The 12,248-nt window shown below is 50.7% G+C and overlaps 1 protein-coding gene across 2 annotated transcripts in view; it reads left to right on the top strand.

Annotated features, from left to right (window-relative positions):
• The first annotated feature begins 8,267 nt into the window (after positions 1 to 8,267).
• SKOR2 (SKI family transcriptional corepressor 2) overlaps positions 8,268 to 12,248 on the top strand; it is a 37,335-nt gene continuing 33,354 nt past the window's right edge. For both annotated transcript variants that reach the window (XM_031441966.2, XM_064480321.1), the window contains exons 1-2: positions 8,268 to 10,862; positions 11,888 to 11,951. In XM_031441966.2, the coding sequence (XP_031297826.2) occupies positions 8,268 to 10,862; positions 11,888 to 11,951 (2,659 nt within the window). The remainder of the gene's footprint in view (positions 10,863 to 11,887; positions 11,952 to 12,248) is intronic.

Raw genomic sequence — 12,248 nt, 5'->3', positions numbered from 1 at the left:
TTCCAAGCTTTAAAAGATGCTGCTCCACACCCTTTCTGCATCCTCAGCCTCAGTTACTTCTTCAATTGCTTCCCTGAAACAAAAGAGTTGGTTATTATATATATATAAAAGCCTCAAACCACATTTCTTGTTCTTGGTGGTAGTTGGAGTCTTCATACAATTAAAGACTCTTTTGCATAAATCTACCCAAATACTTGCCTTAGTTTTTCTCTCCCACAATCTCTATTTCTTGCTCCACTTTCTCCTTTTCCTTTTCTCTCCTTTTCTCCTCTCCCTTCTTTAGGAGTGGCAATCAAAAAAGGCAAGCATCTTGCCTTGTTATTCATTATTATAGCAGCATCTTTGAGATGCATCTTTGCCAATGAAAACTCCATGTAGATGCCTATCCTTTTGTTGTAGCGGTCTAGGTTATTCAGGAGCAGAGACAAAAGCCTGAAGTGATGTGATCTAAATGAGCTCTGGGGTTTTCCAGCTGGGACCACCTCCATTTCAAAGGACCCCCTCCTTCCCAGTATAGGGAGGGGGGAAGTGGAGGGGGGCGGGTACATATGTGTATGCATTCACAGAAAGAGAAAGGAGAAGAGAGGGAAGGGAGACAGACTAGTGGGCTATTCCTATGACAATGTCTCCCTTTGATGCACATTTGCAGGTGTGTTCAGGTAGTATGCATCCATGGGCTTATGTGTGTCCTCAGGTATTTTGTGTTCCTTTGAATTTTATCTTGGTCAACTAATATTTGCTAAGTAACCACCAGGTACACCAAATTCATGTTCCATTCTCGATTTTATTACTTCATGTAAACTGTGTGCACATATGTGTACTTTACTGTGTTTACAAGCTTAAGAGGACTTGCCAAGAAATGTGAGTTCTGTTATAAAAATGAAAGTCCAATAGCAAATGTTTCCATTAGTCCCTGGCCTCTGTGAACTGGTAGGGTAAGAGCTTTCTCTGCCACTTACCCAAAGGCAAGTTTTCTTGTGAGAATGGTTTCCTCTGATTAAGGGGAATTCAGTCTTGGTTCCTTCTTCTACAGTCTCTATTTCTTACAAAGGTGTTTGTTTGAAGGGTGAAAAAGAATCTCACTGATTCCCATAGTCACTGGTACAGGGGGAACTCATGGGATTACTTGAGCCAGGGATACAGTTCCTGCAAAATGTGTTCATTTTCCCTTTCCTTCCTCAATTCTGGTTTAGATTTTTTTTTAGGTTTGTGCTCTCACTGTACTCCTCTTGGGATACTCTGGCCCCAGGGAAAGGGTCCCTGTTTATGGACAATATTTTAGAGAAGGCTCAAAGGCCCTGCTCATTTCTTCTACGACTTCCATGATGAGTGAATTTTGGTTTGCTCCTGGTCCTTGGTTTGCTTCATGTAACTCCAGCCAGAGCAATGGAGGAAAACCCAGGGAGTCTAAGCTGGCTTTGCCAAGCTGCAGAAAGCTCTTTTGCATAGAAAGAGAGAATTGAGAGCTACCAGCAATCATTATCATTACGGCCATTACTATTGCTAATTTTTATTATCAATTTATTTTAAGTGGGTTAAGCAAACAGTAGCTAAGGTTCTGGCCACCTGTATACAAAATAAACACTAGACCAATTAGAAGCAGGATAAAGTTTTAATGAAAAGGACTAAGGTTCCTCCAGGGAATGTGGTTCCTTCTCTGCTCACCATGAAACTAAAATGCCCTTGATGTCTTTTATTCTGGAGCTATTAAAGACTTTGAACATTTCCTGTAACCGTGCAGGCCCAACTCTTGTTTTCATTCTCCAAGGAAGATGCTTTTAAAGCTAGCATGTATTAAATGACTACTGTGTGCCAAGCACTTTACATCTATTATCTTATTTAATTCTCACAACACCCCTGTGGGTTACATACCAATCTCCTCATTTTGCAGATGAAGAAACTGGGGCTTTGGGAGGTTAGGTATCAAAGCAAAATTCCACAACTAGTAAGTGATTGAGGAGAAATTTGTACCCAATTTCAATCTAACTAAATCTCCTGTACTTTCTGATACACCAGAATTATTCTGTCCCTGCCAGTATTCCAGTTTCTCTTAAGGCCATGCAGATCTCCTTCTGCAAACTTGGAACTAACAAGGAAACCATTTCTTGCACTACCTGATGGAAAAATACCAATGCCAAGAACACCTCTGACAGGGGCACAGAAACAGGAATATTTCTGCCTAACAGCTGAGGATGGGGAAAGAGGGAACATGTGAGAGAGATGGAAGCTTTTCTTTGATCTTTAACCGTCAGGGGTTCTCCGATAACCAGTCTGGGAGTAGGAGAAGAGGGAATATCTGGTGTTTCTGATTTATTGAATTTATATCAAGGCCTTTATCTTCCTTTCAGGTCAATGCAAAACACAGGAGTGGGGCTGGGGAGTGGCTGGATTTCTTAGTCCTTTGAGATGGGGCAGATGTGGCAGACGTAGGGTGTGTGTGTCTCTGAGTCGCCCTTTGCCTGCCTCTGAAGTCTACAAGGCCATGCTCGAGCCCAGAGCCGAATCTAGGACTCCGATGATCACAGGCTGGGAGGCTTCTTCGGAAGGGCCTTGAACGCAGTAGGATCTGCTACGCCTCGGAGCGCTGCATTCGCGTCAGCACCGCGGACAGCTCCTGCCTCTGCTTTGGCCTCGAACCCCCAGGATCCAACGCCGCCTTTCGGAAAACAGCCTGTTTCCGAAGTAGAGGAGGCCCGCCAGGTTTGGATTCGCTTCACCAGTTGTTAAAAGCTGTAGCTGGAAACCTCCATCTACGCTGCCGCGCCGGCCGCGTGCGCCTGCACTGAGGCGTCACTTCTCCAGTTCCGAGGAGGGCAGCTCGGTTTGTGGTTTTCCTTTGGGTCCGGTATCTGGGCTTCTTTACCTGTCCCTGGCCTGGGTGAACCGCAGCCGCCCGGAACGGAGATGAGAGTGGAAATGCTCTCCTCCGTGCGGTGATAGATCATGCAAACGGGTGACACCAGTTTAACCAATAAAACAATTTGAATCAATTAGCTGGCTGAGGAGAGTCCCGACGTGTAAAATGCATGTCAGCTCGAATAGGAAAGCACTGATTAACTCGGCCCCTACCCGCTGTCTCCCGCCACCGCCTGCTCCCTCCTGAGCCTGCCAGGGTCTCAGAGAATAGACAGGGACTGACAAGGATCAGGCGCCCCCGGTCTGCAAGAGGAAAATGCAAGGGTGGTGGAGAACCATCAGGAGACTTGCTCAAACTGAAGAGAAAGCAAAGAATCAGAGAGATGGTGAGTGGCAGAAAGTTGCTCAAAGACTCAGAACATATAAACAGGCTGTAATTCTGAAGTCCAGCTCCAGACTCACAATGAAGATTTGCTGGAGCACTGAGTCTGGCTTTGAACAATTGTTCTCCACCTTCACCTTCCAAAAAGTATAATTGGCCTGACAGCTCAAACAGGTACCCCAGACTCCCTGGGGAAATAAATTATTGTGTTATTTTTAGAATTATTTGTACAAAAGTACTTAACCTAACATCACACACTTCTCTTTCCAGTGAAACTTTTTTGCATTAATATAAAGCCACAGGTTTGTATGGCAGTAAGCCCTGAAAGTAATGTATAAATGTTTATGTTTAAAGATGAGGTAAGGAGGTGGTTACAGGTACCACCCAGGTGTTGATTCAGTCCTCAGGGTAACCAAGGATGGGAAGAAAGGCAAAGATTAATCCTGTTTCTTTTCAAATATATATATTTTGAAGACCTTTTCTTTCTTTTTTTTTTTAATAGGGATCTGTAAGGGGAAGAGGAGCCTTTGGGGGGCAAAGATAGGAACAGCACAATAAAAAATGAAGACTCTGGTGCTTGTTAGGCAGCGAGCACACATTTCCCTGTGGTACCTTAGTGAGGTGATAAGACTTTTTGTTTCTCCCCATTTTCCGTCTTAAAATCTGCCCCATTTTCAGGCTTTCTTTCCATGCAGCTCATGTTTTCTTTGCAGCAGCCCTAGCTCTAGAAACTGTGAGCAAGTTGGGACCTCCCTTTGTGGGAGTGCCTGGCCTCAGAGAGGAGGCAGGGAAGTTGGGAAGAACCAGGCCAGATCCTGGAATCTTCAGAAGAGTGGCAGCCTTCAACCTTCTGCAGGAAGGGGTTGTGAATGAAAACACAAATGGACAGAGCAGACATAGTCTGAGTTTTCCTTCTTTTGGGATGGGAGGCTTGGAGGGCACTGGGGAGGGAGCGTTCAGTTGACTTCAGCCCCTTAGGACAGAGCCTAATTTGTGCAGTTAATGCCTTAAGGAACTAAGAGATGGATGAAATATTTTTTCACTGCCTTTTGAAACTTATGCCCAAACAAATATTTACAATTTTTATGGCTCTGAAACTGTGTTCTGTGCATATTAATTTAAAACAGCCACAATTCCTGCATCCCTCACTTTTCTGTTCAATTAACTCTCCTTGATTTTACTGACCTTTAATGAAGTCCTAAGAGTTCACACTCTCACTTGAATTTAGCGATGGTTTGTTGTTGATGCTATGATGGAGTCTGGTTGGGCTTCCAGGTTAGTGGAGGTTGTTGGTTCGATCATTTCCACAATGTGACTGCCCAGCTCTAAGCCTGTGTGTTTCACCAGACAGCAATCGAAAATTCAGCTCTGATAGTAAAGGAAAAACTTGAAGGATTGCCCAACCCCACCCCCTGTAGGTATTCTTCTTAGAATGTCCTCTAAATAGGCAGCTTCTCCTCTTTCTGATAAACTAGGGATGGTCATTTTGACTCCCAATAGCTGATCAATTAAGAAGCAATATATGGACCCTTCTCTATATTGCAGTGTGTGCCTTGGGGGAAGCTATGGGAAATGGTCCTTCCCCATCCTAGTTATCTTCATTTTACTATTATTATTATTATTATTATTATTATTATTATTATTATTATTATTATTATTATTATTATTATTATCATTACCTCCTTTTTTTTTAAGGGCATGCATCTACATATTTCCCCAAGAAATTTCTCTCTCTGGGAGCACTGGCATCTTGCTCAAGTGCGGGTCCAGGTTGTCAGCCTCCCTACTTTCCTGTCTCATCTTTTCTTTGTGCTAAGGTGGCCTGCATGGGTTTTATAAAATGGATTAGAGAACTATTCTGAATGAAGTTGTTAAATGATGCACACATGCACTCATTGGGATCCCCATTTAATGGAACACTTTCCAAAACAGAGAATGCTACTCTGTATCTTGTCCTAAAAAGGCAAATGTATATTCAAAGGTGAGGACACTCTCCGTGCTTCTTTCGAAGTTTTTAGATTGGACACTCTATGCAGAAACACTCTCCCTCCCCCCCTCCTTTTCTTCCTCATTTTACAGTGTTTCAAAGGAGACCCTGACACTATTCTTTTCTCGGGCTAACTGTGCTTCCTATATCCTCGGGCGCGCAGTGAGGCTACTGGTTTGCAACGCGTACCTGAGGGACCATTCATGAAGGAGGGTGGCTCGGAGAAAAGAGAGGAGGAGACAATAACGGGCAGGGATACAGTCAATTTAGAGGCATCCTTCTAGAATCCGGGCCTCCAGGATCCAGGTCCCTGGGATGCACACAGACTATATGGCTTTCCACTCCTAAATCAGATCTGCGGGTCCAGCACCACTGCTGCGTTTGCTCTGGGGTTGGAGAGGTGGTTGTCAGTTACGGGTTGGTTAGGTGTTAGGTTTGGTGCCTGCTGAGAAAGGATCCCGATGCTGCTCGCTCTCGCTTTCGCTCTCCCCCTCCCTCCCTGTAACATGCCAGCCCTTTAATGTGGAGTGTCAGGGAGACGGTGACGTCACCTTGCCCGCTGGGTGGCGTCCCCTCGGTCCGACACGAGTTCAGAGACAGAGAAAGGCGCCGTCAGACTGCGCTCCACCTGGGGCTCTCCTGCCGCGGATTTCCGCGCGCCCACACTTTTCTGCGGTGGAGGGGACGCCCCGCTGCAATTCAAGCGGTCATTCTCCCCCCACGCCTGGATTCGAGAGCTGTTAGCGCCAACGAGCGCTAGGATCTTCACGCGGAGCCCTCCGAAGTCCCGCCTGCTGGATTCGAGGACCCGCTTGGATGCTTCGTCTCCGAGCGCCCTCGGAAGATGGGCCGGCAGCCACACGCGTGAAGACAGCTAGGGGTTACCAGGTACTGCGGGAACCAGCCGGCCCCGACTCTGCGCACGGCTCGCGGTTCACTACCTGAGATTCCCAGCACTGGGCTTTTCCGGGTTAGATTGAGGGGCAAAGGCGGGCAACGGTAGTGTCTGGGCTGAGAATCAAGCGAGTTAAGTTGGAGGTCATTGGCTCGTAAGTCGGCTAGAGAAGTTCGCCAGCCTCCTTTCTCAGTTCAACTAACTTTTAATTGTCTCTTCTCCCCCTCACTCTGTCTTAAAAATTCCCCAACCTAAATCCTCCTATTTGTGTCTCTGCTCTCACAGGAGTTTCCGGGAGGGACTGGGTTGAAAGTGGAGGACACGCAATAGGAGACACTTCTGCTAAGGCTGCGGGTCTCTAACTCGGGCCAGGCCCGCTGCGCGCTGCACCGGAGCGAGAGTTCCCGTTATCCCAGGGTCTTATTAAGATAACAAGAATCTTATTTGGGAGGAAAATGAGCATGAAAGGGCCGTTTGGCAAAGCTAGGGCTGGCTGTATCAGGCCCAGGTATCTCTGTGCCATGTAACACCCTGTCCCTTGGAAATACTGTCTCCGAGCCATCCGAAGTGACAAGCCAAGCTCTCCTCTCGTTGATCGCCTCGAGGTTTGTTCAACCTTCCTGGAGGCCGCAGAATGTAGTGACAGCTGAGGATCCAGGGGTTCGAAGGGCGAAGGTGTCAGGTCAGTCGGCGTCGCAGGGGCCCAGAGAGGGCAAGGACAGAACAATTTGGATAAACGGGTAGGATAGTGTACCCACGGAAATCTTTGTAATAACAAGCTCCAGTGTACTTGGCGGAGAGTGGCGATGCTACGGCAACCGGTTATTTTCCAGGGCAAAGGATAGTCTCAGCAGCCGCCGGACTGTGCGAAGGTCACTTAGCTTTCTCAGGGAATGAGCCGCTTTGCTTGTTTGGACTTAGCAGTGTTCTCACAAAGGTTTCTTTCATTTGCTTTTTCTGCACTTTGAATTTACTGGGTATTTTCCCCCATTATATTATCCCGTTGATCGGAGATGATAGGAATTTTACCGCAGGCCCAACCCTGGGCTTCCGCTTTCAATGCTCCCAAAGATTACCTAGCCCAAGAATTACCTATACCGTGGGGCATTTCCCCCCCGTCAATCCCATAAGGTATGGAGATACCTATATAAATCAGAAAAAGAAATGTCACAGAAAGTGCTTCACCTTACAACTACATCTGCCTTCTAAAGGCCAGTAATAATAATCCCCAAGAATTGTCGGGTTTCTTTGCACTGTTTCTGGGCTTAACATCCACTCTTATTTGCTCATTGTCATGGAAATGACAGAAAGAGTATTTGAATATCTTCAGGTCTACAACTTCATCTTTGTAAGCGACCTGTCTGGAACCAGAACCACTCAATTTAGCAAGTGGCTTTTTGAAAAATTGGAAGTGAAACGCCTATTTTGATGCAATCATGTATATAGCTTTGGACATCTTTCCATCTTTCCCCCAAATTTCTAATTAAAGTATCAAAATGTCTAATGGCAAAGATGAGGGAGAAGTGATTTCGTTTTGCCTTAATGAGCTGTGTCTTAACCAGTAGTGAATTTCCCCCAAGGAAACCACAGATACCACAAAAATTACTTTTAAAAGGTTTGGGTTTATTTTTTTTAACCAAAATCAATCTATTTTCAAGCAAATGTGAATGGTCTCATTTTAAAATCTGGGTTTCAATGGTCAAGCCCCAGTTTTCCATCACTTTTATAATCTGTATTAGTTACAACTGTCATCATTACTTCCTAGTTTCTAGCAGGCATGCTATTTTATTCTAATGGCTTCTATAAATCAGGGATGAAGTCTTGAGTTTCTTAGGAATGGACTTTTTAAAAAATTTACTTTGGATATTTAGAACAGAAGAAAAGTATTTCCAAATCCCTGCATTTCCAAAGGGCAATCTTGAGGAAATTGAAGAGAGATGACTTCTTCATGTCTGAAACTTAGTCCCTTTGCCCAGTGACAATCTTGTCTTAACCAAAGCAAGGATGTTACTATAATTCGTCAGTTAGCGACTCAACCCACCCCTCTCTTTGTAGACTGAAAAGTCTCTAGTCAATGGTTTCTCCTTTCCCTTTCAGTCTCCAAGACAGACCCGGAGGGCTCGACCCGGGCTTCCGCGGCGGAGGAGATGGCTTCCAGCCCGCTGCCGGGGCCCAACGACATCCTACTGGCATCGCCGTCGAGCGCCTTCCAGCCCGACGCGCTGAGCCAGCCGCGGCCGGGCCACACCAACCTCAAACCCAACCAAGTGGGCCAGGTGATCCTCTACGGCATTCCCATCGTGTCGTTGGTGATCGACGGGCAGGAGCGCCTGTGCCTGGCCCAGATCTCCAACACTCTCCTCAAGAACTTCAGCTACAACGAGATCCACAACCGCCGAGTGGCGCTGGGCATCACGTGCGTGCAGTGCACGCCGGTGCAGCTGGAGATCCTGAGGCGCGCCGGGGCCATGCCCATCTCATCGCGCCGCTGCGGCATGATCACTAAGCGTGAGGCTGAGCGCTTGTGCAAATCGTTCCTAGGCGAAAACAGGCCGCCCAAGCTGCCCGACAACTTCGCCTTCGACGTGTCCCACGAGTGCGCCTGGGGCTGCCGCGGCAGCTTCATCCCCGCGCGCTACAACAGCTCCCGCGCCAAGTGCATCAAATGCAGCTACTGCAACATGTACTTTTCGCCCAACAAGTTCATCTTTCACTCCCACCGTACGCCCGACGCCAAGTACACGCAGCCGGACGCAGCCAACTTCAATTCTTGGCGCCGTCATCTCAAGCTCACTGACAAGAGCCCCCAGGACGAGCTAGTCTTCGCCTGGGAGGACGTCAAGGCCATGTTCAACGGCGGGAGCCGAAAGCGCGCGCTGCCCCAGCCGGGCGCGCACCCCACCTGCCATCCGCTCAGCTCGGTCAAGGCGGCGGCTGTGGCAGCGGCGGCTGCCGTGGCGGGGGGCGGGGGACTGCTGGGCCCGCACCTGCTAGGGGCGCCCCCGCCGCCGCCGCCCCCGCCACCCCTGGCCGATTTGGCGGGGGCGCCACACGCCCATCACAAGCGACCGCGCTTCGACGACGACGAAGACTCGCTGCAGGAGGCGGCCGTCGTGGCCGCAGCCAGTCTTTCAGCTGCTGCCGCCAGCCTCTCGGTGGCCGCGGCCTCGGGCGGCGCCGGGGCGGGCGGGGGCGGCGCCGGGGGCGGCTGCGTGACCGGAGTTGGCGCCGGCGCGGGCGCGGGCGCAGCGGCTGGCGCCAAAGGCCCGCGCAGCTACCCGGTCATCCCGGTGCCCAGCAAGGGCTCGTTCGGGGGAGTGCTGCAGAAGTTCCCCGGCTGCGGCGGGCTCTTCCCGCATCCTTACACCTTCCCAGCCGCAGCCGCCGCCTTCGGCTTGTGCCACAAGAAGGAGGACGCGGGCGCCGCGGCCGAGGCCCTGGGGGGCGCCGGCGGCGCTGGCGCGGCGCCCAAAGCCGGCCTGTCGGGCCTCTTCTGGCCCGCGGGCCGCAAGGACGCCTTCTACCCGCCCTTCTGCATGTTCTGGCCTCCGCGGACCCCAGGCGGGCTTCCCGTGCCCACATACCTACAGCCCCCGCCGCAGCCGCCCTCGGCGCTCGGCTGCGCACTGGGAGAAAGCCCGGCCCTGCTGCGCCAGGCCTTCCTGGACCTGGCCGAGCCCGGCGGTGCGGGCGCGAGCGCCGAAGCGGCGCCCCCACCGGGTCAGCCCCCTCCGGTCGTGGCCAACGGCCCGGGCTCCGGCCCGCCGCCTCCTGCCGGAGGTGCGGGCGCTCGCGACGCGCTCTTCGAGTCGCCCCCGGGCGGCAGCGGCGGGGACTGCAGCGCGGGCTCCACGCCGCCGGCCGACCCGGGTGCCGTGTCCGGGACCGGGGTCGCGGCCACCGGAGCGGGCCCCGTGGGCGCGCGAGTGCCGGCGCCCCACCACCCGCACCTCCTGGAGGGGCGCAAAGCCGGCGGAGGCAGCTATCACCATTCGAGCGCCTTTCGGCCGGTGGGCGGCAAGGACGACGCAGAAAGCCTGGCCAAGCTGCACGGGGCGTCAGCGGGCGCGCCACACTCGGCCCAAGCGCATCACCACCATCACCACCACCACCCGCACCACCACCACCACCACCATCCCCCGCAGCCGCCGTCACCGCTGCTACTGCTGCCCCCGCAGCACGACGAGGCGGGTTCCGAGCGCCACCACCCGGCCCCGCCGCCGCCCCCGCCCCCACCGCCCCCGCTGGCCCCGCAGCCGCACCACCGAGGCCTTCTGTCCCCCGGCGGCACCAGCTGCAGCTACCCCAGCGAGGACAGCTCCGAGGACGAGGACGACGAGGAAGAAGAGCAGGAGGTGGACGTGGAAGGCCACAAGCCCCCCGAGGGCGAGGAAGAGGAGGAGGAAGCTCGGGACCCAGAGGACGACGAGGAGGAAGACGAGGAAACCGGGGTCCTGCTAGGGGACCCCTTAGTCGGAGGCGGCCGGTTCCTCCAGGGCCGAGGGTTGTCGGAGAAGGGGAGCAGCCGGGACCGCGCGGCGGCCGCCGCGGGCGCTTTCCCACTCGCCCTGAACTCCAGGCTGCTGCAGGAGGACGGGAAACTGGGCGACCCCGGCGGCTCGGACCTGCCTGCGCCCCCGCCCCCGCCACTGGCTTCCCAGAAATCGAGCGGCGGCCTTAGCAGCAGCCCGGGCAGCCCGGTCCACCATCCATCACTGGAGGAGCAGCCCTCCTACAAAGATGTAAATATCCCCTTTAGGCTCCTTCAAGCTAATTATTATTATTTAAATGCACCTTTAGGCTGAATCGGTTACATATGCGCAGGAAAGATGAATCACCAGATTTCCCCACAGAAATGAAATATTCAGTGTGTTTGGGGGGACTTCTTTCCTACTAGTGGTCCTCCATAAAAATGTGGTTTCTGGTCTCTCACAAAGCCTTTTCCAAAGCCTTGGGGCCTCTATTCCTTCCTGTATTTAATTTGGCTGCTTGTGGAAGTTGAGAAAGACCTAACTGACCAAGTCCTTCCTGTAAACTACCAGTCTCCTTTGCCCCACTCACCCCCCCCCCCAGTTGAGCACAGTTGTTCCCCCAAAACAAGTGGGCCCACAACACTGAAGCAGTCTGAATAATCCTATCCCCTTTCTTCTCTGTAGTTCAGGGCCTCCCCCGACTATGACCCAAAAAAAGATCTAAAATTCACCAACTTCAAAAGTTACACTCAGTTTTATTTGAACTGCCTGAATCGAGATTTTAACCACAGAGCTCTCTAGCCAGAATGGACACATCTGTAAGATACGGTGTCCAGTGAAACAAAAGACAGATTCTTTAGCAAGACTGGCTTCTCCCAAACCAATCCCCACCCACATGAAAGGGCTGCCTGGGACCTGTAAAGGCCAAAGGTAAATGTAAGCGGCTCAGCATTCAGTGTTCACTCAAGTGTGCACAGAAAACACTCTCAGGGACTTCAGAGTGAAGTGACTCTGTCTTAATGTAGTGTAGGTGTGACAGATGCTGTGGCGTGTTGATTTACAGAGTGTGTAATAGCTGCATAGCCAACATATTACTTCTTAAAGGATAGGGCGGGTACGTGTAGTTGTACACTTGTATAGAAGCACAACTATTCAAAGAAGATAATCATCAAAAAATGAAGTCTCCTGGGGCTTCATGGAGTCACTTTTATTGATGCTTCTTCCTGCTGACTGTTGACATTAGCATATGGTTTGATCCAGGCATTGATTTGTGTGTCTAATTCTTCTCCACACAGAATCAGAAAACTAAGGAAAATAACCAAGTTATTTTATCTACAAAGGATGACAACAACTTCTCAGGTAAAAGAAAAGAACCCCTCAGTTTTCTTTTCTGCTTTTAACCATTTTGGTGAGACTTACACCCAGCATCTCACGCCCCCCACCATCTGTGGGTTTTCATCCACTGAATAGTGTGGCTTTTATTTTTATACTACAGTTTATATTTTAAAGGGCAGCATTTCTGTAGTTTCCAAGCAATGGCAATTTTCCAAATAACAGTGCTGTTGCCCCCAATCTCAACATACCTCTTTGCATTTAAATGGCATTGGCACTCTGTAAACATCCACAAATACATAAATACGTGTTGAAATCCTTGGA

The sequence above is a fragment of the Camelus dromedarius genome, chromosome 28, assembly GCF_036321535.1.
Source record: "Camelus dromedarius isolate mCamDro1 chromosome 28, mCamDro1.pat, whole genome shotgun sequence".
Lineage (NCBI taxonomy): Eukaryota > Metazoa > Chordata > Mammalia > Artiodactyla > Camelidae > Camelus > Camelus dromedarius.
This window is presented reverse-complemented; position numbering and strand designations above follow the sequence as displayed.